Source organism: Rhinoraja longicauda, chromosome 17, assembly GCF_053455715.1.
Source record: "Rhinoraja longicauda isolate Sanriku21f chromosome 17, sRhiLon1.1, whole genome shotgun sequence".
NCBI classification, from domain to species: Eukaryota; Metazoa; Chordata; class Chondrichthyes; order Rajiformes; family Arhynchobatidae; genus Rhinoraja; species Rhinoraja longicauda.
The window spans coordinates 36,497,773-36,524,749 of NC_135969.1; the positions used below are offsets into that span (position 1 = coordinate 36,497,773).

Here is a 26,977-nt window from a genome sequence, read left to right on the forward strand (position 1 = left end):
TCCAGAAGGACAACTATATCTGCAGGCCTTTATGGAAGAGAGGCAAAAAAGATGCCACTCCTCAGTAAAAGGCACATGACAGCCCACTTGGAGTTTGCCAAAAGGCACCTAAAGGACTCTCAGACCATGAGAAACAAGATCCTCAGGTCTGATTAAACTAACATTGAACTCTTTGACCTGAATGCTAAGTGTCACGTCTGGAGGAAACCAGGCACCACTCATCACCTGGCCAATACCATATCTACGGTGAAGCATGGTGGTGGCAGCATCATGCTGTGGGGATGTTTTTCAGTGGCAGGAACTAGGAAATTAGTCAGGGTCGAGGGAAAGATGAAAGGAGCAAACTACAGAGAGACCTTTGATGAAAACCTGCTCCACAGCGTTCTGGATCTCAGACTGGGGCGGAGGTTCACCTTCCAACAGGACAATGACCCTATGCACACAGCCAAGAGAAAGCAGGAGTGGCTTCGTGACAAGTCTGTGAATGTCCTTGAGTGGCCCAGCCAGAGCCCGGACTTGAACCCAATCGAACATCTTTGGAGGGACCTGAAAATAGCTATGCATCAACGCTCCCCATCGAACCTGACAGAGCTTGAGAGGATCTGCAGAGACGAATGGGAGAAATTACCCAAATACAGGTGTGCCAAGCTTGTAGCGTCATACCCGAGAAAACGTGAGGCTGTAATCGCTGCCAAAGGTGCCTCAACAAAGTACTGAGTAAAGGTTCTGAATACTTATGTAAATGTGATATTTCAGTTATTTATTTTTAATTACTTTGCAAACATTTCTAAACACCTGTTTGCACATTTTTTATTATAGGGTATTGAGTGTAGATTGATGATTCAAAAAATGAATTTAATCCATTTTAAAATAAGGCTGTAACGTAACAAAATGTGGAAAAAGCGAAGGGGTCTGAATACTTTCTGAATGCACAGTGTGCCATCCAGTCTATGATATTTCTGCCCTGGAAAGAAAGTTTTGACTGTCTGGGCTAACTATGTCACTCATCCTTTTATATACTTCTATCAAGTCTCTCCTCAACTTTGCCTAGTGGAGAGCTGGACATTGGATGATGATGAAGGAAAGGAATATGAAAAGGTTATACAACATGAATGCACCAAGAAAGGTGTGATGAGACCCCACCAGCAAGATATTGAGGGTAGTTCAGAGTTTAGTTTAGTTTAGAGATACAGCAAGGAGACAGGCTCTTCGGCCCATCGAGTCCGCACTGACCAGCGATCCCCGCACTTTATCCTTCACACACTAGGGACAATTTACACATATACCAGGCCAATTTACCTACAAACCTGTACATCTTTGGAGTGTGGGAAGAAACCAAAGAGGGGATCTTATGGAAACATATAAGATTATTAAGGGGTTGGACATGTTAGAGGCAGGAAACATGTTCCCAATGTTGCGTGAGTCCAGAACCAGGGCCACAGTTTAAGAATAAGGGGTAGGCCATTTAGAACGGAGATGAGGAAAAACTTTTTCAGTCACAGAGTTGTAAATCTGTGGAATTCTCTGCCTCAGAAGGCAGTGGAGACCAATTCTCTGAGGCCCATACTCAGTCACGGGGAGAACGTACAAACTCTGTACAGACAGCACCCGTAGTCAGGATCGAAGCTGGGTCTCTGGAGCCACTAGCACTGTAAGGCAGCAACTTTACCGCTGCTCCATCGTGCCACACCTTTGGAAAAGTGCTGTCTCAACATCACTCATTTTCACTGTTTCAAGATACATGGTTTTTTAACTGGAGAAAGTTATTTAGTTTAGTTTTAGTTTTAGTGATATAGTGCGAAAACAGGCCCTTCAACCCACTGAGTCCACATCGACCAGCGATCACCCCATACACTAACACTATCCTACACACTAGGGACAATTTACAATTTTACCAAAGCCAATTAACCTGCAAAACTGTACATCTTTGGAATATGGAAGGAAACTGGAGCACCCGGAGAAAACCCACGCAGTCACAGGGAGAACAGCCAAACTCCGTACAGACAGCACCCATGGTCAGGATCAAACCCGGGTCTCTGGTGCTGTAAGGCAGAAACTCCACTGCTGTGCCTCTGTGCTGCCCTGTTTATTCATTATTTATATTATTATATTTATTAATGAAAGGATTTACAGTGCCAGGCAGTATTCGTAGTGTGGCTTTCCTGAAATCAGATTGACTTTGGAACTTTCTACACCAAACCACAGTTGCAACCAGCCAGCAGTTGGTCACATCATATGATCCTTACCAGACATGACCGTCTTAAAGTAACAAGCATCGTAAACAACCAATAGTGCATTTATTACATACTCTACAAGTGCAAATGTACAATTGCAAAGAGCTGGGGTGGTTCGGAACTTGAATTCCTAAGCAGAAGTTATTGATGAAGGTTGCACATTCTTGGGATAGGTTCCCTCTTATTTAGAGCGTTACAGGCTGCATTGATGGAAGTGTACATATTGTGCAGTGCTGGCTTGAAGGGCCAAATGGCCTCCTGAACCTATTTTCTATGTTGTCAAACAGCTACTGATAGGGTAGATTAGGATAAATTACTTGTGCTGATTGGGGAGACTGGGAGCAGTTGCAATCTCTTATAGCTTTGCAAAGGCTACTTTACAAAATTATAAAACCTCTTTGGCTAACGTTTTAGAAGCCTCAATCGTGACAATAAAATCTGCGATTTAGAGTCCGCACAACCCAACCTACAGCACTGAATCATAAACCAAAAACAAAATATTAACTTAGTATAAACACGCCCCCTCCAATGTATGCTGTATAGATTAATGAATTTTCCTTGTGCTTATTCGTCATTAAACTTCAGACAAAGAACTATTTGACTTTGAATACTAGCAATGGAGAAAATGCAAAATGAAGCCACATTATTCCAATTTGTCACGGCTTCTGAATGTAGAGGATCAAGAGATATTAATTTGATGTTGCTCGTGAAGGAGTCTTTACTATTTTTTTTTAAAATTACGTTATCGATGGCCAAAGGATGCGGTAAACATTGAACTTTCCCTAATCCCGTGGAAAGGGTTCAGAATTCAGCTGACTTTGTTAAACGTGTTTGTTATGGTCCTCTTCGATGAAAAAATATCTCTGTACTGCAGATGACCCGAGCACTTTCTTCATTTACGCTATTGCTGGGCAACGTGCAGTGAAATTAAACCAATGAATATAACAGTGTGTAGAAAGGAACTGCAGATGCTGGTTTACCTACAGTAACCTCACCCCCTCCGAACTTGCAGCCCTGCACTCATCCTTCCATGTTCTCCAGAGATGCTGCCTGACCCGTTGAATTACTCCAGCGTTTTGTGTCTATCAATTGATCTAGCAGCTCGAGCTGTAGAGTGTAATGCTGGATATCAGGTGAAAAACCTATGTTTACTGCTAATTCATGTAGCCATCATCTATGAAGTTCTTCAGTTATTGGAGCAGGATTAAGCCATTCGGCCCATCAAGTCTACTCCGTCATTCATTCCTGGCCGGTCTATCTTTCCCTCTTAACCCCATTCTCCTGCCATCTCCCAATAACCCCCGATACCCGCACAAATCAAGAACCTATCGATCTCAAAAATTGCCTTCTGCGGCAATGAATTCCATAGGTTCACCACCCTCTGACTGAAGAGATTCCTCCTCATCTCCTTCCTAAAGGAAGGTCATTTCATTCTGAAGCTGCGGCCTCTGGTCCTAGACTCTCCCAAAAATGGCAGAGGAATTTTGCACTGTTCTTGTTCTGTACATATTTTTTATCCTGAATAAAGTATATTTTGTTTTAAAAAAAAAGTATGAACTGAAGAAAGGAATGTGCGCTTCCACAAAAAAAACAACTTCATAAACTATAGGTTTTTACTCAAGTATGGATGATAAGAAAAAATAATCCTGTGACAAGAACTCTTTTCGGTGTGAAATTGAGTATTTGTGGAAGCTTTGTGAGTCGTTAAGTTTCGAGGTAATTCTTGCACTACAAAATTAACAGTTTAACCAAAAGTTTTGTTTTATTTTTGCTTGAACAGCTTTATGCAGAACAGCAGTTCAGTTTACAGTACTAAAGTCAGCCTGATATCTTCCCTCCATAGGTATTGCTAATCTATTAGGGGCGGCACGGTGGCGCAGCAGCAGAGTTGCTGCCTTACAGCGCCAGAGACTCAGGTTCAATCCTGACTTCCGGTGCTGTCTGTAAGGAGTTTGTACGTTCTCCCCGTGACCGCGTGGGTTTTCTCCAAGATCTTCCGTTTCCTCCCTCACTCCAAAGATGTACAGGTTTGTACGTTTAATTGGCTTGGTATAAATGTAAATTGTTCCTGGTGTGTTTCTGCAGGATAGTGTTAATGTGCGGGGAGCGCCGGTCGGTGCGGACTCGGTGGGCCAAAGGGCCCGTTTCCGCACTGTATCTCTAAACTAAACTATTGACCATTTCCCACACTTATTTGTATTGATGAACTTTGTACTTCGATCATTGAAAATATCATTTAATTTCTTTCCTTCTTTCTATTTCAACAATGCATCACTATTTATATTAGGGAAAGCAGAACTTTGAAACACTGCACAGTTGGTAGTGACAAGTCATGGAAATTCCCGTCATTCATTCTAGGATTTACAAATTCTTGATTGAAATTTGCCTTACCGGCCAGAAGACAGAAATAAAATCTGATCGGTGCTCTCTGGATGGCAGTGTTAATGGTATGTCTGGGACAAGATTAACAGATGGCTACCAGTGTTACAAAAGAGTCAAAATTAGATTAAGGGTACCAGGCTGAGCTTTTAAACCCTAAAAGTGAAAACATTTATCTTGGATGATTCCGTTTTTAATGTGAATGGTGCTTTAATTAGCTAAATGACCTGTTACCCTTCGAGAATAAGTATGGGATAATTTTAGGGGATCAAGACAAAGCTCGGCAGAGATTTAGTGCACACCACACACTAATACATGAAGGAATGCTGATAATTAGCTTGGCTGCTTTCATTCTTTGGGTTGTTTTTTTAAAAATTGGATGCTTTGAAATAATGCCTACAGGTTCATTATCCACAGGTTTAAAGCCTGCAATGAGGCTGTCAAACAAAAGCATATTGTACCATGAATGGTAGCTGCCGTGTACTGTATGCAGAGTACAGACACGAAGCAACCTAGTTCTGCATTCCCTTTCTTTATTGAGATACTGTATCATATTCTTAACCATGAATCATTCAAAAGCACAAGAGTTAATGTTTGGTGAGTTGAGCACCCAACTTGTTAGGTTGAATGCGATAGAATTCCTACTCTGTAAAGTACAAGTACAAGTACTACACCTAAGTTGATTTAGGACATTAATTTTATAAAATACAATCCCTAAATGTTTTATAATTTTAATAAAAGACGTTGCTAAAATATGTCCACATGATAAATGCAAAGTTTTAAAAGATTCACGACCATTTTATTAGTATGTGTGCCAGGGGTTATGGGGAGAAGGCAGGAGAATGGGGCTGAGAGGGAAAGATAGATCAGCCATAGACAATAGACAATAGGTGCAGGAGTAGGCCATTCGGCCCTTCGAGCCAGCACCGCTATTCAATGTGATCATGGCTGATCATCTAAAATCAGTACCCCGTTCCTGCCCTCTCCCCGTACCCCCTTAGTCCGCTATCATTAAGACCTCTATCTAGCTCTCTCTTGAAAGCATCTGGAGAATTAGCCTCCACTGCCTTCTGAGGCAGAGAATTCCACAGATTTACAACTCTCTTTGACTGAAAAAGCTTTTCCTCATCTCCGTTCTAAATGGCCTACCCCTTATTCTTAAAGTGTGGCCCCTGGTTCTGGATTCCCCCAACATTGGGAACATGTTTCCTGCCTCTAACGTGTCCAACCCCTTAATAATCTTTCATGTTTCGATAAGATCCCCTCTCATCCTTCTAAATTCCAGTGTATACAAGCCTAGTCGCTCCGGTCTTTCAACATATGACAGTCCTGCCATTCCGGGAATTAACCTAGTAAACCTACGCTGCACTCCCTCAATAGCAAGAATATCCTTCCTCATATTGTTGCTGCATTAGTTGATGTCGGCGGAGGTATGTTGCCTTTGGAACAGGTTGAAGAAAATTTGATGCGGTTTTCCTAAACTGATTCCTGACTGCTGGGCTTGGCTGTAGATGTACAGTATGGTAGTGCAACAGTAGACTTGCTGCCTTACAGCGCCAGTGACCTGGGTTTGATCCTAACTACGGGTGCTTGTCTGTACAGAGTTTATACGTTCTTCCTCCTGACCTGCGTAGGTTTTCTCTGGGTGCTCCGGTTTCCTCCCATACTCCAAAGATGGTACAGCTTTGTAGGCTAATTGACTTCATTAAGTTGTCCCTGGTGTGTGCAGGATAGTGTTCGTGCGCAGGGATTGATGGTCGGCGTGGACTCAGTGGGCCCAAGGGCCTGTTTCCGCACTATATCTCTAAACTAAAACGAAAGCGTACATGCGGGCATCAAGTGAGGAAAGTTTCAACTTTCTTGCTAGCGTGATCTCACAGTCAAGTATGGTGATGCTGAAGGCATAGGTCTAAATGCCGATAGTGGAAGCTGGCACATGGAGGATTCTACTACAAGTGACCAATTTCCAAAGAAGATGGCAAGGAAAAAGAGAAGAAGGACCCGAAACATCACCCATTCCTTCTCCCCAGAGATGCTGCCTGTCCCGCTGAGTTACTTCAGCTTTGTGTGTCCATCTTGATCTGAAACGTCACCTATGCATGTTCCCCAAAGATGCTGCCTGGCCTCCTGAGTTACTCCAATACATTGTGTCTTTTTTTAAAGTTCTGGCAAATTGCTGCACTGGCAGCTTAAGCAACTGCATTTGACTCCGAAGAAGGGTACCGACCCGAAAGGTTACCTGTTCATGTCCTCTAGATCCACTTGTGACCCACTTAGTTACTCCAGCACATCGTGGTCTATGCAAGAATTCAGCATCTGCAGTTCCTTGTGCCTGCATTTTATGATTGATTTACAGTTTGGAAACAGGCCCTTTTGTCCACAAGTTAATTTACAGAGGCCAATTAACCTACAAACCAGCACATCATTGGGATGTGGGAGGAAACGTGAGCACCCGGAGGAAACCCATGAAATCAGAGGGAAAACGTACAAACTCCACACAGGCAGGTCAGGATTGAACCAGAGTCTCTGGTGCTGTGAAGAGATTATCTCTCATCTTTAAAAGTATCCGCTTTGCATATCTATTCCTAAAGTGTATCTATAAAAGTATATACTATATGTTGAAATCCCCAATATCAATACAGGGCGGAGATTAAAGCTAACAAGTGCACTTCATCAATGAAGAATTTAATGTAACAAAGCCTGTGAATTTTACCCAGCCAATGAATGCCAGGAATAATGATTTAAATCATTTTGAGGAATTGCACAACTATGAGCAAAAAATGTTTTGTAGGCAATAAATCTAAGGAGAATTGAGACTAGTCTTCAAAGATACCAACTCTGTGGATAGATTCTGTACCATGTAATTCATTCATTTTTTCCCTGCCATGAAATTCACTCAATAGCCTTTGAGATGCAATAAGGAATTATATAAGTAAGCTTGCCATTTCTGTTTTACTACTGCAGAGGAATCCTGTGTTTATTGACATAAACACACCAATGTTCACGTTCATAAGTGATAGGAGCAGAATTAGGCTATTCGGCGCCATTCAATCATGGCTGATCTATATCTCCCTCCTAACCCCATTCTCCTGCCTTCTCTCCATAACCCCTGACACCATTAGTAATCAAGAATCTGACTATATCTCTCTCTCTGCCTTAAAAATATTAATTGACGGCCTCCACAGCCTTCTGTGGCAATGAATTCCACAGATTCACCACCCTCTGACTGAAGAAATTCCTCCTCGCCTCCTTCCTAAAGGAATGTCCTTTAATTCTGAGGCTTTGACCTCTGGTCCTAGAGGATTCCTCAATTTGAGGAACAAACGTCACCTTTCAATCAGTAACATTCCTGCCACCCTTGCACAGCATTGTCAGATTACGATTCTGCTGTTCTATTTACACTTGTTCTACAGAAACATTTTGTTCCTTTATTTGTCACATTATCACCTTTTGCCTTGCACTGTTAGCCCATCTGCTAACATTCACATAAAAACAAGTTAATTGGGACTGTGCACTCAATGCTGGATTAAGTGGTTCAAGGAACAGTACTTCGTGCATCTCTCAATTGGGAACTTTTGCATTGGTATAGCGTCAGACAAAGACAAGTTATTATCTTTGGCTATGGAATTTATCAACCTTTTCCCCCAGGGATAAGACAAGCAATTACTGGCCTGTGAGTCTAACATCGGTGGTATGGAAAAGTAATTCTGTGGAACGAGATTAATTCACATTTGGAAATACACGGGTTAATGAAAGATTCTGTTTGGCCAATTTGATTGAATTTTTTGAAGAGATAACTAAATGTGGGCAATGTGGTTGACACAGATTGCATGGATTTCAAGAAGGCCTTTGATAAGGTCCCACTTGGAAACGAGTCCAAAAGGTTGGAGCCCATGAGGGCCAGGGCAAAATTTGATCCAAAATTAGTAATGGAGACAGTGGTGATGGATTTAAAAATATATATTATCGGAAGCCTGTGACCAGCGGTAAACCACAGAGTCTGGATATGGGACACAGTTTATTAGTAATGATTTGGTATAAATACAAGAGATACGATTTGTAAGTTTGATGTTATCAAAATTGGTGGCGATAGTGTGGAGGACAGTCATAGACAAGAAATGTTACTGAAATAACCAGGAAATCATACTGAAGTGTAGGAAAATAACTGCAGATGCTGGTACAAATCGAAGGTATCACAAAATGTTGGAGTAACTCAGCAGGTCAGGCAGCATCTCAGGATGACGTTTCGGATTGAGACCCTTCTTCAGACCCTTCTTCAGACCAGGAAACTATACTGAGCACAGAGTCTCTTGCCCAGAGTAGGGGAATTGAGAACCAGAGGACATAGGTTTAAGATGAGAGAGGCAAGATTTATTTTGAACGTGAGTGGGCAAATTTTTCACTAGAGGGTTGTGGATATATGGAACGAGCTACCAGATAAGGTAGTTGAGGAAGATACTACAACACCATTTAAAAAATGCTTGTATGGACACATGGATAGGAAAGGTTTGAAGGGATAAGGGCCTAATGCAGGCAAATGGGACAGGCTTGGATGGGCACCTTGGTGGCATGGAAGAGTTGGTTCAATGAGCCTTTTCCTAAATTATATGAGTCTAAAATATCCCTAAACAATGACCATGGGGAAACTTCCTGGTCCACACTTGCCTTGAATTGTCAAATGCCCTTAATCTTCGCTTGAATAACTTTCAATCATTCCAGGAAAAATATTGAAAGGGAAATCACTCAATGGCACTGAACATCTAGATTTATTTAACCAAAGTATACGTTCATTGACTGATAAAAGTCAGAGACTCAGAGTGTGGTAAAACCTTTGAGGAGCATGGAAATAGATAAATGAAAACTGATATTACATGCTTTTTCAAATATAAGATTGTTTTTACATGACTTTTCTCCATTGATAACAAAAGTTCATGTTCACATGACAGGAGCAGCATTAAGCCATTCAGCCCATCAAGTCTACTCCGCCATTTAATCATGGCTGATCTATCTCTCCATTTCCCTGCCTCCTCCCCATAACCCCTGACACCCGGACTAATCAAGAATCTATCTATCTCTGCCTTAAATATATCCAGAAATACCTTAGACAAATCTTTACCTCACATCAAACTAAACCTCTGATTCACTATGTAAGCAAAAGAATGTTCGAGTTATCTGAAGGTGTAACAAGTGCCAGTTTTAATTGCCAATTGCAACAAATTAATTTGTTTTGTTGACAGTTGCTGCTTTATTTTTAACTTTATTGTGGTGAAAATAATTGCAAAGACAATTTTAACTGTAGGTACATTAAGTGCAATATTTTGTGACTGAATGCTAAAAAGTTAATATGTTGTGGCAATTATTACATCTGAATACATTTGAATTTAGACTATAGACTTTAGAGATACAACGTGGAAACAGGCACTTTGGCTTAATGTTCTCTTCGGCCATAGCACGGAATGGGTACTGCCAATGGGCACTCAAGTAGATAATAGACAATAGGTGCAGGAGTAGGCCGTTCGGCCCTTCAAGCCAGCACCACCATTCAATGTGATCATGGCTGATCATTCTCAATCAGTACCCCGTTCCTGCCTTCTCCCCATATCCCGTTTAGTTTTGTAGTTTAGTTTAGAGATACAACACGGAAAAAGACCCTTTGACCCACTGAGTTTACGCCGACCAGCGATCCCCGTACACTAACACTATCCTACACGCTAGGGACACGTTATAATTTTACCAAACCTAGAAACCTGTACGTCTTTGGAGTGTGGGAGGAAACCGGAGCACCCAGAGAAAACCCACGTGGTCACGGGGGAAAAATTACAAACTCCATACAGACAGCACCCGAAGTCAGGATCGAACCCGGGTCTCTGGCGCTGTAAGGCCGAAACTCTACCGCTGCGCCACCATGCCACCAATTGTTGCAAGATAATGTCTTCGATAACTATCTCAGCATCCAAACTGCTGGATCCTGATCTTTCAGCTGCAAATTTCACTGACTTTCAGATACGGAAGATTGAACAATCATTTTGGTGGCACACAAAGTGCAGGAATGTCAATGATATCTATATATAACTGTAACCTAACTTACTTATCTTTTCAGATAAGAAATACAAGTGATTATACTACCTAACAATTACCGAGTAAGTATTACAATCACCGTGATATCAGTTAAGATGTTGCCTCGGAAACAATTAACCTTTATCAGAATTAATTGGCCAAACAGATTAGCATCACTGGTTTGTGAAATAAACCGCGGATCTCAATTGCCAGCACGGAACTTTAAAAAAAAGTTTATATTATCAATTTTTTTAAGTATTTCTGAATTCCACATGATAGTGTGGAATTATTCACACATATTTCACCTCATATTTCGCTTGGGCAGCTTACAACCCAGCGGTTATGAATATTGATTTCTCCAAATTCAAGTAACCCTTGCTTTCCCTCTCTCTCCGTTCCTACCCCATCCTAGTTCTCTGACTTGTTTCACTGTCCTCCTGATTAAATTTTACTGATTGTCACCTTCCCCTCCGCTAACAATGATCCATTCATTCATTCTGTAAGTTTCAATAAGGTCCCCCCTCAACCTTCTAATCTCCAGCGAGTAGAGGCCCAGTGTCATCAAACGCTCACCATATGCTAACCCACTCATGCCTGGGATCATTCAGTGGGATCACTGGACTCTCTCCAGAGCCTGCACATCCTTCCTCAGATATGGAGCCCAAATTTGCTCACAGTACTCCAAATGCGGCCTGACCAGCGCCTGAGAGAGCCTCAGCATTACATCTCCGTTTGTGTATTCGTCTTCTTGATATAAATGCTAGCATTGAATTTGCCTTCCTTACTACCAACCTTGGAGCGCTTGGACCTGGTGCTTTTCAGTGTTGAAGAAGCCAGTTCCCTTTCAGACCCAACCATCAGGGAAGAGACAACTGCTCAGCCTGCTGCTGCCTAAACCATAAGCATCATGTACAAAGAGGTTACGATAGCAAGACAGCAATCTGTATGCAAGGGCACTTCATTCAAGGCAAGGCTCAGAGTTTACAAAAACGTTAGCAAGGCTCAGAGTTAACTGCACGTTCTGAAATAACTAAAGAGGGTGATGTGGAAGCAGCTTTTTAGAATCCCTGTATACAATCATTGTTCCAGTGATTTACCACGACAATGCCTGAATTAGGGGGTATTAGCTTTAAGGAGATAGAGACAAAATGCTAGAGTAACTCAGCGAGACAGGCAGCATCTCTGGAGAGAAGGAATGGGTGCCTTTTCGGGTCGAGACCCTTCTATAAGAAGCTGTAAGGAGCGGCTGGACAGACTTGGGATTGTTTTCTCTGGAACGCCAAAGGCTGGGGGGGTGACCTAATGGAAGAATATAAAATGACGAGAGGAATGGTTATCCCGGCAAGCTGCACACCGGGAGCACAGCCGGAAGACCAGGTGAGCCGCGGCTGAACGCAGGCAGACGCAGGAATACATGTAGTCATTGTCCGGAGAGGGGATGCCGCCGAGCCCGGCCCCTGCTCGTCCCCCGAAGACCGGAATACCAAAGAGGAGGGAGTCAGTGATGACAGTCGAGAGGAGCAAGGGATGACAATATAAACAATATACAATAGGTGCAGGAGGAGGCCATTCGGCCCTTCGTGCCAGCACCGACATTCAATGTGATCATGGCTGATCATTCTCAATCAGTACCCCATTCCTGCCTTCTCCCCATACCCCCTGACTCCGCTATCTTTAAGAGCTCTATCTAGCTCTCTCTTGAAAGCATCCAGAGAATTGGCCTCCACTGCCTTCTGAGGCAGAGAATTCCACAGATTTACAACTCTCTGACTGAAAAAGTCTTTCCTCATCTCTGTTCTAAATGGCCTACCCCTTATTCTTAAACTGTGGCCCCTGGTTCTGGACTCCCCCAACATTGGGAACATGTTTCCTGCCACTAACGTGTCCAATCCCTTAATAATCTTATATGTTTCAATAAGATCCCCTCTCATCCTTCTAAATCCCAGCGTATACAAGATGGTAGAAGAGTGGACCGAGGTCTTACCTTCCAAGGTCGGCTGCAGGAGGCGACTCCAGGTCACAAAGGTGTTTCTTTCTCCCCTCACCTTAAACCTCTGCCCTCTGGTTTCTCGATTCCCTTACTCTGGGCAAGAGACTCTGTGTGTTTACCGATGTATTCTTCTCATGATTTTGTACAACTCCAGGTGCTCACGATCCTAATTTGTCCAAACAACCTTTAAGTGTGTCAATATTTCTTGCCATTTGTATACACCTTTGGACACAGCAGTAGCTTTTATAAAGTCATACAGTCATAGATTGATACAGTGAGGAAACAGGCCCTTCGGCCCAACTCGCCCACACCGGCCAACAATGTCCCAGCTGCACTAGTCCCACTTGCCTGCGCTTGGTCCATTACCCTCCAAACCTGTCCTATCCATCCTATCCTGTCCAATTGTTTCATAAACCATGGGATAGTCAACTACCTCCTCTGGCAGCTTGTTCCATACACCCACCACCCTCTGTGTGAAAAAGTTACCCCTCGGATTCCTATTAAATCTTTTCCCCTTCATCTTGAGCCTATGTCCTCTGGTCCTCGATTCCCCTACTCTGGGTAAAAGACTCTGTGCGTCTACCCGATCTGTTCCTCTCATGATTTTGAATACCTCTTTCAGATCTCCCCTCATCCTCCTGCGCTCCATGGAATAGAGACCCAGCCTAATCAACCTCTCCCTATAGCTCACACCCTCTAGTCCAGGCAACATCCTCGTAAAACATCCTGCTTCGCTATGTAACATCGTTGCTTTCAAAAGCTCTTTGCATTATTGGGAAGGATACTATCCCTGAGGATTCCTGCGTTTGCTCTACCGGCAGCTTTCTGTTCAGGGAGAGAGATTGGTGAATACAATTCATCTTGAGCACAGAGATCCCGAACCTCCCTTGTGTAATAGCCTCAGTATAAAAGGACATACCTTTAGAAAGGAGATGAGAAGGAATTTCTTAAGGGTTGTGAATTCATTGCCACAGACAGTGTGGAAGCCTGATCAATGGATATTTTTAAGGAGTAGATTGACAGATCCTTGATTAGTACGAGTGTCGGGGTTATGGGGAGAAGACAGGAGAATGGGATTGACAGGGAAAGATAGATCAGCCATGATTGAATGACGGAGTAGACTTGATGGGCGGAATGGTCTAATTCTGCTCCTGGGACTTATGAACTTATAACAGTGTTTTGCAGACACAGGTGCAGCCATTTTGTAAAAGACGTGGCAACTGCTTCAAGAAGCAAATGTCCTTTTTCTCGGGTCTCGACCCAAAATGTCACCTATTCCTTTTCTCCAGAGATGCCGCCTGACCTGCTGAGTTACCCCAGCCTTTTGTGTCTACCTCCTTTACCTGTTGGCTGAGGAGCCCTCCTGAAGACCACCTCTGGATAAAGCCTCTTGAGAGCCCAAACATGGTGATAGCTGGATGTATCCGATCCAATTTGGCAGCTTTGGCGTCAAGAATGAACAATGACTGACAACCACAAAAAGACACAAAGTGCTGGAGTAACTCAGCGGGTCAGGCAGCATCTTTGGAGAACATGGAGAGTCGATGTTTCGGGTCGGGACCCTTATTTGGACTCAAGATTTATTCAGACTGAACAAGGGTTCTGACCTGAAACATTGTCTATCCATGTTCTCCAGAGATGCTGCCTGACCTGCTGAGTTACTCCAGCACTCTGGCAATATTTGGCACAAACTGCAGTTTCTTGTTATTGACATTAAGAATTGACAACTATCTGCCTACTTTAAATAAATCTAGCATGTGTGGGTGATGCACTCACTGTCCTTACACATATGGCACATAGCCTGTGTCATGATGTGGATTCACACACTCAACTAATTCTAGGCAATCTTTAGTTTGAATACCAAAGCTGTGTAACACAACGACGGCAAATTAGTGCCATTCACTCTCACAATAAGCTATTTCTTTAATGCCTTCATATTCAGTGCATTCAGAAAGTATTCAGACCGCTTCACTTTTTTATCACATTTTGCTACGTTACAGCCTTATTTTAAAAATTGATTAAATTTTTTTTTTTTAAATCATCAACCTACACACAACACCCCGGAATGAAGAAGCAAAAACAGGTGTTTAGAAATTTTTGCAACACTTTTTTATAAGGTGATGTAGGAGCCTGAAAACTGTAACATCCAGGTCCAGGAGTATCTTCTCAGGTTCCTTTGAGGGCAAGTCCATGATTGCCCCTCAGTCACAACCTTCCCACTCCATGATGCTGCAGTGGCCCTTGATTTACAACTACCCCAGTGATCAGCCGATCATCAGCGGAAAGACAATACATGATTACAATCGAGATATTCGCAGAGTACGGATCCATAATAAAGGGAATAACGAGAATAATGTTTTTTTTCTGGAAAAGGTCCAGTAAAGTCCAATCAAAAATAGTCCGAGGGTCTCCAATGAGGTAGATAGTAGTTCAGGGGTAGAACTGATCTCTAGTTGTTGGTAGGCTGGTTCTGTTGCCTGATAACAGCTGGGAAGAAACTCCCTGAAGCCAGCTACAGAAAACAAAAGAAAACACAGGGGCCATAAGCAATCCAATATTGCACGGAGGAAGGGCAAATTTGGTCCATTGTGTGTTTGAAAAGACATTTAAAACAGGTGGCACGGTGGCGCAGCGGTCGAGTTCCTGCCTTATAGCGCCTGAGACCCAGGTTCGATCCCGACTACGGGTGGTGTCTGTACAGAGTTTGTACATTCTCCCCGTGACCTGCGTGGGATTTCTCCGGGAGCCCCAGTTTCCTCCTACACTCCAAAGACGTACACGGTTAATTGGCTTGGTATAAATGTAAATTGTCCCTAGTGTGTGTAGGATAGTGTTAGTGTGCGGGGATTGCTGGTCCGTATGGACTCGGTGGGCTGAAAGGCCTGTTTCTGCACTGTGTCTCTAAACTAAACTACACTAAAGGTGAGCCCTACCTACATTGCCCTGTGAGAACTGGAGCAATGATCCCGCTACTGCTAGCAAAACGTATGACGTCGCACAACCACCTCCTCTTGTTCCCCACCTGGTATTAACAGCAACACCATAGTACCACAACTGGCCTATATTAACAAGGCTCCTACCCAAATCAGTAACTACTGCGACTGCTCAGAAAGCAAAGGGAATCTGTTAAAATGCCAGTGAGCAGGATTTGCCCACGTAAAGAGGTGACCTTCGATTGACCAACTAATTAGCAAAGCTCTACACCTTAGTAAGCCATCATCATAATGCAGTCAGATTATTGCTTGATGTTAGTTATATATGCATGAAGAAAACAAGTGAATAGAAGTTGTTCAGAAGTGAAAACAAAACACACTGAGTGAGATAAACTTGTTCAGCAAACTAAAAAATTACACATAATTCTTCACTTGAAATCAACTGATTTCAAAAAGTGTTCGTCTTTCAGTAATATGTACTGTCAGATTATACAGCATCTCCACCTTTGTAATTTTATCACCCTAACTCTGCCACATACTCTCCTGATATATATTTTAAGTATTTAAGAAAATGATCCGTACACACAACCTATCTTATTGGAAATGGATTGGAGTCAGAGGGGGCAACAGCCCAGTCCTGGTATTTTTCACATCCCTACAGTAATCGGTGACGATTTAAAAAATCCTGATAGTACATTTTCCCTTGCAACCTTTTGTACATGCATTCTAAAGCAGCAAATTTTTATTCTATTTACGTTCGTACAATACAAGGAAATTGATCACAGCTCTTTTCTAATAAAACTTTAACCCTGTCCTACTCATGAAAAGCATTGTATTAGCAATTCATGTTCAAAAGGTGTCAGCAATATCGTTTTAACAAAAAAGAGTAGCATATTTGTTCAAGCAGCTTGGAATACAAATATTGCCCTGATTTACAAAAACTTGATTCAAGAGAAATGAACAGAGAATCCAGTAAAATATACTTTAGAACATACAGAGTGGCTTCTTCCTCCCGACTAGTTACACTGTCCTCCTGATTAAACATTACTGATTGCATGCCTTGCTGTCATCTTCCCCTCAGCTAACAATGAATCATTCTACATTTTCCTTGATCTTCGTCCCCTCTGATCTGTCGTTTTCACACCTTACCCTCCCATATCTCTGTGTCTCCCTCTCCCCTGACTCTCAGTCTGAAGAAGGGTCTCGACCTGAAACGTCACCCATTCCTTCTCTCCAGAGATGCTGCCCGTCCCGCTGAGTTGCTCCAGCGTTTTGTGTCGTGCTTCTCCATCTCCTAGTTTCCTGTGATCCTTTCACTCAAATTGCGCAAATTACACCTCATTTTCAGAATTAAAATGTAGACTTTCCAATAATGGAACAAGACAAGATTTTACAGATGACATGTTATATAATTCAAAGTAACTGTAAATCAAATTAATCTTGCAATCACTCTCAAAGACAGTAACTATTCAACACGTCAGAAGCATTGTAGAGAGGCTGTACGCGTGCTTACAATTGTCATGACTGAATGGAAAAGCCCACCAAAAGCTATATTAATTAGAAACCAAAATATAATTATCCTGACACTAAATTCTTTTTACGAGCTTCAATGAGTTCAAAATCGCTAATGGACCTGATGGGCAAAGCAGATAAATAGAGATATTTCTCTGACACTGTGAATTAACCATTTCAGAGTCGTTCCAATTTTGTTGCTCAACTATTAAACAATACAAAAGGAAATCAAATAATGCTGGAAAGCAAGGAACTGAGTAACAGTTAAACCTTTTGCATTTAAATACAGATTCACAATGGGAAAGTTGAACGCTGTTCCCAAGTCAAGACGCTGTGGTAATTAGGAAGGTATGTGCAATACCCCCCTGTAAGGGAGATACTAATACAGCTCCTGCAGTTGCTAGTCCGATGAAAACATCAACTCATAGGCGGAAATAGGATTATACGTGATCACTGGCAAAGAGTTGAAAGCCTCGCGCGTTTTAGACAGTCGAGAAAGTTTCGGTGAAACTTAAAACTCGTGCAGCGAGCAAAAATGTCACAAAGTGCTCCACAAAAATATGCCAACTTTTCAAATCAACGCATCTATTTGCAAGGCGAATTTAGTTTGTTACAGCTTTCAGACACAGCAAATCTCTAATTTTATAATGCTATCCACAAGCACGCTTCGGAGCATTGCGATAAAATATCCATAAAACGTTTTTTTAAAAATAAATATGGATGTCATTTTCCTGAATGCACATATGGTTAATCTAGATGAGGCAGAGTGTCGCTCTGCCTTCATTGCCAGAGTGAGAGTTTCTTCAGAAGGTCTGATCTGCACGATACGACAAGTCTGAGAGGAAAGAGAAAGATAAAGGGTTAAGCCGTACCTTGAGGATTTCCATCGGCACCTGAGTATTTGTGGGCAGGTTGTTGGGGACGTTGACGTTGATGGCCTGCGTTTGGCTGACTGGCACTCGCTGCTGCAGGAACTGTGCTGCCTGCTGCTGTTGCTGCAGCTCGCGTCTCTCCTGCTCCTGCATTTGCTCACGCATGAGTTGCTGCCGTAGCAGTATCCGTGACGTCATGTTGGAGGAGGTTAATGGGGGCTTAGATGATCCTTGCTGCTCTAATGAATTGCTGCAACGAAAACCAATAAATGGAGAAAAACAGGCTTCCGTTAGAAGATCACGGCAGATGAGCACAGAAATATGCTTGTCAACTGGAGGATGCGTCTCACTGAATGTGCTAGGAACTCACACTTACTGACTACAACCCAAAACCTGAAATCTGCAGTTTAACAACATGCATGCCGCACTGATTTAAGCTGATTTCCTCCCCTAACGTACACACATCCCAGTACGTGACAAATGACTGGAGTCACAAATCAGATTCACATTAGAATCAGAGAGTAGTAACGAGGAACTGCAGATGCTGGTTAATACACAAAAGGACACAAAGTGCTGGAGTTACTCGGCAGGTCTGGCAGCATCTCTGGCGAATATGGATAGATGACACCTCAGGTCAAGACCCTTCTTCAGACTCTGAAGACTCTTCTCAGAGTCTGACGAAGGGTCTCGACTTGAAACGGCACCCATTCATGTTCTCCAGAGACCTGCTGAGTTACTCCAGCACTTTGTGTCTTTTTTTTTACATTAGAATTAGTCATCGTAGAATTAGTTGTCACTGTTATTAAGAAAACCAAACAGAATTCATTGGTACGATCTTTAAAATATTATTTAACCATTTAAACAATCCTAGCCAAAGCAATTTAGTTTATCCCCCATTTCATTCCCGTAAATAAATGTTAACATGAAATTAAATATTTGTTGAGTTATGGCAAAAGTGCAAGTGAGGTGGCAAAGCTGATGAAGAGGCAGCAGGGGTACAATTAGGGTTGCCAACTGTCCCATATTAGCTGGGACATCCCGTATTTTGGGCTAAATTGGTTTGTCCCATACAGGACCGCCCTTGTCCTGTATTAGGCCCGGTGGGCGCTGTAGGCCCAGACACTGTAGGCCTGGGGGCTGCTGTAGGCCCGGACACTGTATGCTAACGGAGTGTGTTCGCCTAACAGAGGTTGCGTAGCAACTCGCCTCCCGGCCCGGGCGGCCGCCATTGGTGAAGCGGGAGCATGTGGCTGCTGGATGGGTGAGGTCACGTGGGGTGAGGGGCGGTGAAGTCACCTTTGTCCCTTATTTGGGAGTGAGAAAGTTGGGAACCCTAGGTACAATGGGCCAAATGATCTCCTTCTGTAACTTTGTGTGACAAGTCAAAATGTCACAAATTATTCCAAAGTAGCAGCTGACATGTTAACATTATAAACTATTAATATAATTAATTGATTGATTAATCAATCGAACGACACAGCCTGAAACATCCTCAAAACAGGCCCGTAGGCCCACCAAGATCACACCTACCACCGATTCACACTAATTCTATGTTGGACCAACTTTCTCATCCATTCCTTACATATTAGGGTTAATTCACCTAACCTACAAACGCACACATCTTTGAAGTGTGGGAGGAAACCAGAGCACCCATGGGAAACCAGGAAGAAAATGTGCAAACTCCACACAGGCAGCTCCTGAGGTCGGGATCGAACCCGGGTCTCTGCTGCTGTGAGGCAGCTGCTCTACCAGCTGCCCCACTGTTACAATGTTAAATATAGTAATTAATTAATCTAATAAAAGGAGAAACGTCTGAACGGAGTAGTTAGACAGTGAATCAGAATAGAACGTTAGACCAGTCATGATCTTCTTTATGGTGGATATTAATCAGGGAGCCATTGACCCGTGTAAGATCCTTATTTGAATGTACCTTGATCTCATCATTATCAAAACTGGCAGGGGCAAATAACTTGGGTATTTTGGAAAGTACCCCAGAGCATGAAAGAATATGCACCCAAAGACGTACAGGATTATAGGTTAATTGGCTTGGTATAAATGTAAAATTGTAAAAGGGTAACATTGTCTCTAGTATATGTAGGTTAGTGTTAGTGTGCGGGGATCGCTGGTCGGTGCAGACTCGGTGGACTGAAGGGCCTGTTTCCGAGCTGCATCTCTAAACTAAACCAAAATAAGAAAAGAAAAATATCCTAGTGGCTGAGAGGGCACTTTATGAATACCTGGTACACTATATGGGCTGAATAATCGTTCCTGTGCTGTAACTAAACTGAAAGCTCTCCTATTGTTTCAATGGTGACCCTGAGTCTGACACATTGGAAGTCTAAATACCAGAAAGTTATGAAAATATCACAAACTATCATGTGTGTTTAAACGTGAGTCTGAAGACCGGTCTCGACCCAAAATGTCACCTATTCCCAAAGATGCTGTCTGACCCGTCGAGTTACTCCAGCATTTTGTCTCTGTCGATGTGTGTTTAAACCCAGAATTGTGTGCAGAACATTTAAATGTTCATAACCAAGTTTATTAAGCTATACCTCCGAGTTATAAATGTTAAGAGTTGCAATAAATTCACTGCAAACTGAAAAATGACATGCAATGCACCAGCTAAAACATGCTTAAAAATGCATTTTGGAACAATGATCATTTTTGAAGTTTGAAGTTTAGTTTATTGTCACGTATACCAAGTTACAATAAAAAACATTTGTTGCATGCTAACCAGTCAGCGGAAAGACAAGACATGATTACAATCGAGCCATCCAGCGTACAGATACATGATAAAGGGCATAACGTTTAGTGCAAGGTGAAGTCCGATTAAAGATAGTCTGAGGGTCTTCAATGAGGTAGAGTGTAGCTGAGGACTGCTGTCAACAGGTCAAGGGGTCACAGTTTAAGGATAAGGGGGAAGTCTTTTAGGACCGAGATGAGAACTTTTTTTTCATACAGAGTGGTGAATCTGTGGAATTCTCTGCCACAGAAGGTAGTTGAGGCCAGTTCATTGGCTATATTTAAGAGGGAGTTAGATGTGGCCCTTGTGGCTAAAGGGATCAGGGGGTATGGAGAGAAGGTAGGTACGGGATACTGAGTTGGATGATCAGCCATGATCATATTGAATGGCGGTGCAGGCTCAAAGGGCCGAATGGCCTACTCCTGCACCTATTTTCTATGTTTCTATGTTTCTATGTTGATAGAGTGGTTCAGTTGCCTGAAAACAGCTGGGACGAAACTGCCCCTGAATCTGGAATTTTAAACACACACTTTAGCAAGACACCAGTATATCAAACAGCCACACTAACCTCTGTCAATTATGTGCTACTGTTTAGTTATGATACCACTGACGTAGAACAGATGTTAAGGTGTTGCCAAATCTGGACAAGCCTGGTTGTTGGTCTGTGCAGTCTTACCTGACATAAATCTGGCAATATATACAAGGCTCAAGTCACAATCTAATCTGGCAAATTACCAATGCATCTGGAAGCATAAATGCTTTGCTAAATTTAGACCTCAATAATCAACATCCTAAAAACGAAACCTTTAAAATTGAAAGAATGAGAGAAGACCACAGATTTCCAGAGGGATTGGTCACCAGCAAAAAGATTGGTAGGTTGACCAAGCGTTGACGTGGAATAAAGTCATAAGTAATAGGAGCAAAATTTTAGGCCATTCGGCCCATCAAGTCTACTCCGCCATTCAATCATGGCTGATCTATTTCTCCCTCCTAACCCCATTCTGCTGCCTTCTCCCCATAACCCCTGACAACCGCACCAATCAAGAATCTATCTACAGTATCTCTGCTTTACAAATATCCATTGACTTGGCCTCCACAGCCATCTGTGGCAAAGAATCCACGTGGCAATGTGGAAGAAAGTTAGGGAAGATATTGGGGACCTTCCAGAACTGGCCCTCGAGAAATGTAATTGAAAAAAACTGCAGGAGTGCTCAACTCATATTCCTCTTGGGTAACTTACAACCCAACTGTTTGAACATTGAGTAGGAAAAAAAACCTGCAGATGCTGGTTTAAATCGAAGCTGGACACAAAATGCTGGAGTAACTCAGCGGGACAGGCAGCATCTCAGGAGAGAAGGAATGGATGACGTTTCGGGTCGAGACCCTTATTCGACAGGGTCTAAAGAAGGGTCTCGACCCGAAACATCACCCATTCCTTCTTTCCACAGATGCTGCCTGTCCCGCTGAGTTACTCCAGCACTTTGTGTCTACCTTCTGTTTGAACACTGAATTCTCCAATTTTAGGGAACAAACCCACAAATAACCCCCTTCCCTCTCAGGACTGAGCCTGCATGTGTGAACAATCCAAGTAATATGGAAATCATTAATGTCATGCTAGCCCTCAAAAGAGAAACTGATAGTTGTAGCATGTATTACCGTAACAATTCACACACTGAATATTCCAGTCAATTCTTGCTATTGAGGGCGTGCAGCGTAGGTTTACTAGGTTAATTCCCGGAATGGCGGGACTGTCATATGTTGAAAGACTGGAGCGACTAGGCTTGTATACACTGGAATTTAGAAGGATGAGAGGAGATCTTATCGAAACCTATAAGATTATTAAGGGGTTGGACACGTTAGAGGCAGGAAACATGTTCCCAATGTTGGGGGAGTCCAGAACAAGGGGCCACAGTTTAAGAATAAGAGGTAGGCCATTTAGAACGGAGATGAGGAAAAACGTTTTCAGTCAGAGAGTTGTGAATCTGTGGAATTCTCTGCCTCAGAAGGCAGTGGAGGCCAATTCTCTGAATGCATTCAAGAGAGAGCTGGATAGAGCTCTTAAGGATAGCGGAGTCAGGGGGTATGGGGAGAAGGCAGGAACGGGGTACTGATTGAGAATGATCAGCCATGATCACATTGAATGGCGGTGCTGGCTCGAAGGGCCGAATGGCCTCCTCCTGCACCTATTGTCTATTGTCTATTATCATGATTGAAAGTTACCAGTTCTGGATGTAATTTGTTCCAAAACTGACAGCCTTGGAGTCAATGCAAAGGATGAAGAGGACGATCGTAGACTGATAACAGCTTACTTTATTGCTGTGGAACCTGGAAGGCTCTCTAGCAAGCTCCCTTGTTAAGTCCGAAGAAGGTTCTCGATCCAAAACATCACCTATCCACATCCTCCAGAGAAGCTGAGTTACTCCAGCACTTTATGATGAAGGATTCAAAGTAAAGTTATTAAACATAACAAAACACAGGACACAAAGTGCTGGAGTAACTCAGCGGGTCAGGCAGCATTTCTGGAGAATGTGCAGCATTTGCTCCGTCCTGGAGAACATGGACAGGTGACGTTTCGGGTCACGACCCTTCTTCAAACTTCACTCTGCAACTCATCAACAAGGGGAGTTGAGTATAGGAGCAAAGACGTCCTTCTGCTGTTGTACAGGGCCCTAGTGAGACCACACCTGGAGTAGTGTGTGCAGTTTTGGTCTCCAAACTTGGGGAATGACATTCTTCCTATTGAAGGGGTGCAGCGTAGGTTCACGAGGTTAATTCCCAGAATGGCGGGACTGTCGTACGTTGAAAGACTGGAGCTTGTATACTCTGGAATTTAGAAGGATGAGAGGGGATCTTATTGAAACATGTAAGATTATTGAGGGATTGGACACGGTAGAGGCAGGAAACATGTTCCCGATGTTGATGGAGTCCAGAACTAGGGGCCACAGTTTAAGAATAATGGGTAGGCCATTTAGAACGGAGATGAGGAAGAACTTTTTCACTCAGAGAGTTGTGAAGCTGTGGAATTCTCCGCCTCAGAAGGCAGTGGAGGCCAATTCTCTGGATGCTTTCAAGGGAGAGTTAGATAAAGCTCTTAATGATAGCGGAGTCAGGAGATATGGGGAGAAGGCAGGAACGGGGTACTGATTGAGAATGATCAGCCATGATCACGGTGAATGGCGGTGCTGGCTCGAAGGGCCGAATGGCCGACTCCTGCACCTATTGTCTATTGTCTTTTGTCTATAACCTTTTTGCCACACACCTTCTGTTTTAATCTCTGCCCTTTGTTCCAACCATCTGCTTATCAAATATCCCCCTTCCCTGTGTTCACCTATTGCCTGCCACGTTTTGTCCTGCCTTTCCTCTCTCCCAACTTTCTTTCTCCGCCCTCTGTAATCAGTCTGAAGACGGGTCCTGACTGGAATCCATCGCTGATCGGGATCCTGACCAGGATCCTCGGTTCTCCCCCCTACTGAGCACTTCAACACTCCAGCACTATGAGCCCTTTTAAAAAAAAAGTATTTTAAACTTGATCAGTACGGGTGTCAGAGGTTATGAGGAGAAGGCAGGAGAATGGGGTTAGGAGGGAGAGATAGATCAGCCATGATTGAATGGTGGAGTAGACTTGATGGGCCGAATGGCCTAATTCTACTCCAATTCCTTACGACCTTAAACTGATCTTGTATTTTGTAATCAGTTATTTCCAGGGCGAGAGAATCCACACAAAGAAAAAACTATTCCTCCAGCAGCCGACAGTGCTCTCTTGCTTGGACTGAGCAAATGCTGCTCATTCTCCACACAGTCTCAGCCCTCTCATCGACAAACAGGTCTGGGCAACAAACACTGGCCTTGCCAGCATTGCCCAAATGTTAACAATAGTTTTGAACATTAACTCAAGGGATGAGTATTCCTGGTTACTAAGTGCCCACCAAAAACCTCAAAATTAATATTGATTTTTCTAACTTCAAGTAACCCTTCTCTCTCCGTCCCTCCCCCACCCTAGTCATCGTACTAGTTTCACTGTCGTCCTGGTGAGTATTCCCACAGCCAACAATGGATCATTGTGGGTTCCACCTTTCCTTGATCATCGTTGCTGCCTTTGATCTGTCCTTTTGCCTATCTTTCTTTAATTTGTTCTATGAACCTTTTCATATCTCTCAGTTCCCTCTCCCCTGACTCTCAGTCTGAAGAAGGGTCTTGACCCGAAATGACACCTCATCCTTTTCTCCAAACATGCTGCCTGACTCGTTGAGTTACTCCAGCTTTTTGTGTCTAACCTCAAACAAAATATATTATAACCATGTTTTCTCAAAACACATTACATTTTATAGTCCAAACCCAATTAAAAGATCCCTTATACCTTTTTCATTTCTGTGCTGGAAACAGTTATTACAGCAAAACTGAATGATCTTTATGCCCGAGAGTACTTAATCATCAAAGATAGACACAATAAGCTGGAGTAACTCAGCGGGACAGGCAGCATCTCTGGAGAGAAGGAATGGGTGACATTTCGGGTCGAGACCCTTCTTCAGTCTTAATCATATATATGTGGATATACAGGGAATGGAGGGATATGGATCACGTGGTGGCAGGGGAGATTAGTTTAACATGGCATCTTGGGTGGCATGGACATTGTGGGCTGAAGGGCCGGTTCCTGCACTGTACTGTTCAATGTTCCACGTTCAATCTGCAAATAATTATATTTCTTTGTAAACCTTTTGCTGTGTTACCTTGAACTTTCTCCATCTGTGATGGTATTGCCTCTAATTTTCATGTATTTGTCAACCCATTTAAAAAAAACAATAATTTTTATATATATACAGGCCCCGAAAAAAAATGCTTTTTGCAGTTCAAGACTTCTTATAAATCATTTCCTTCAGATGCCACCGTCTACCTTACAGACTTTGAGTGGTGCTAGACATTTCTAATTTTGCAGCAGAAAAATGGGAAGCATTCCCATGAGGACAGTATCAAGCTGAAAATATGCAACAATAAAAAAAAAGCCATTCTAAGGCAGTAAGGTGAATTTATAGCACTGGTACATTTATAGCACTTACACTTGCTATAAATAAATGAAAATGTCATTATTGTATTATACAGGATCTATTTAAAAATGTTTCATCTTTTACCTGACACTGCATTGATAGAAATATCCAATTCAACAATGAACTGCCAGATTGCGTACATGAGAGCTGGCACAATTTTATTTATACGCGTTCGGTACAGTAGTTTATTTTTCGTTCAGAGAAGCAGCGTGGAAACAGGCCCTTCGGCCCACCGAGTCCAAGCTGGCCAGCGATCTCCGCACATTAACACTATTCTAAACCCACGCAACTCACGGGGAGAATGTACAAAATCCCTACAGACCAGCATTCGTAGTCAGGATCGAACCCGGGTCCATGGTGGTGTAAGGCAGCAACTCTACCGCTGCACCATCATGTTTGCTTTCATAAACACACTTATCTGCGCTACTCATTGGGAAATCCCACTGAACTGTGAAGCTTGTCAGTTCTATGCAATATTTTAGCACTTGGAGGATTTCATGCAGTAACTACAACATTGGTAAAGAGAATGGAGGTATTGATAAGCAATAATATTTTTTTTAAAGGCTAACTAAATGTGTTAACAACAGCAGATAATTTCATAAGCTCATAAGTATTACTTACATAGGAGACCATATCTTATAAGACCCTGCTGCAATTTTTGACAACCACCTTCAATATCTACAATTCCATCCACTTTAGTGTCATCTTCAAAGCATGGTTGCCAACATCGAAGCAATTAAATTCAAGCATGATCAAAAGGCTAGACCTGGAGAAAGACAAATATCTGATCAGTCTGAAGAAGGGTCCCGACCCGAAACGTCACCTATCCATGTTCTCCAGAGATACTGCCTGATCCGCTGAGTTAATCCAGCACTTTGTGTTTTCTTTTAATATGAAAGGTATTATAGGCTTTTGAGAGAACTAATAATAAAAATGAGAATTTCAAAATCAAGATATTTCCTAACCAGGAGCCATCGTTAGTCAGCATGCAGATGGGCGATGACCCACAAAGTCTTGATATATGTTAGATTGGAGCATATGAGGTTTGCATAACCACAAGTTTTTGAAATGTGGAATAAGAATGCAAAATGAAGACACAAATGAAGGAATTGCAGATGCTGGAATCTTGAGCAAAATACAAAGTGCTGGAGGAACTCAGCAGGTCAGGTAATGGACACGCGATGATTTGAATCAGGACCTTTCTTCAGTCTGATT

General features: G+C 42.7%; 1 protein-coding gene across 2 annotated transcripts in view; it reads right to left on the reverse strand.

The window, feature by feature from the left end:
- LOC144601925 (microphthalmia-associated transcription factor-like) overlaps positions 1-26,977 on the reverse strand; it is a 198,933-nt gene that overhangs the window by 75,754 nt on the left and 96,202 nt on the right. The window contains exon 2 of one of the 2 annotated variants that reach the window (XM_078414511.1): positions 17,978-18,227. The exons of the other annotated variant lie outside the window; for it this stretch is intronic. Coding sequence (XP_078270637.1) covers positions 17,978-18,227 — 250 coding nt within the window. The remainder of the gene's footprint in view (positions 1-17,977; positions 18,228-26,977) is intronic. 2 annotated transcript variants of the gene reach the window in all.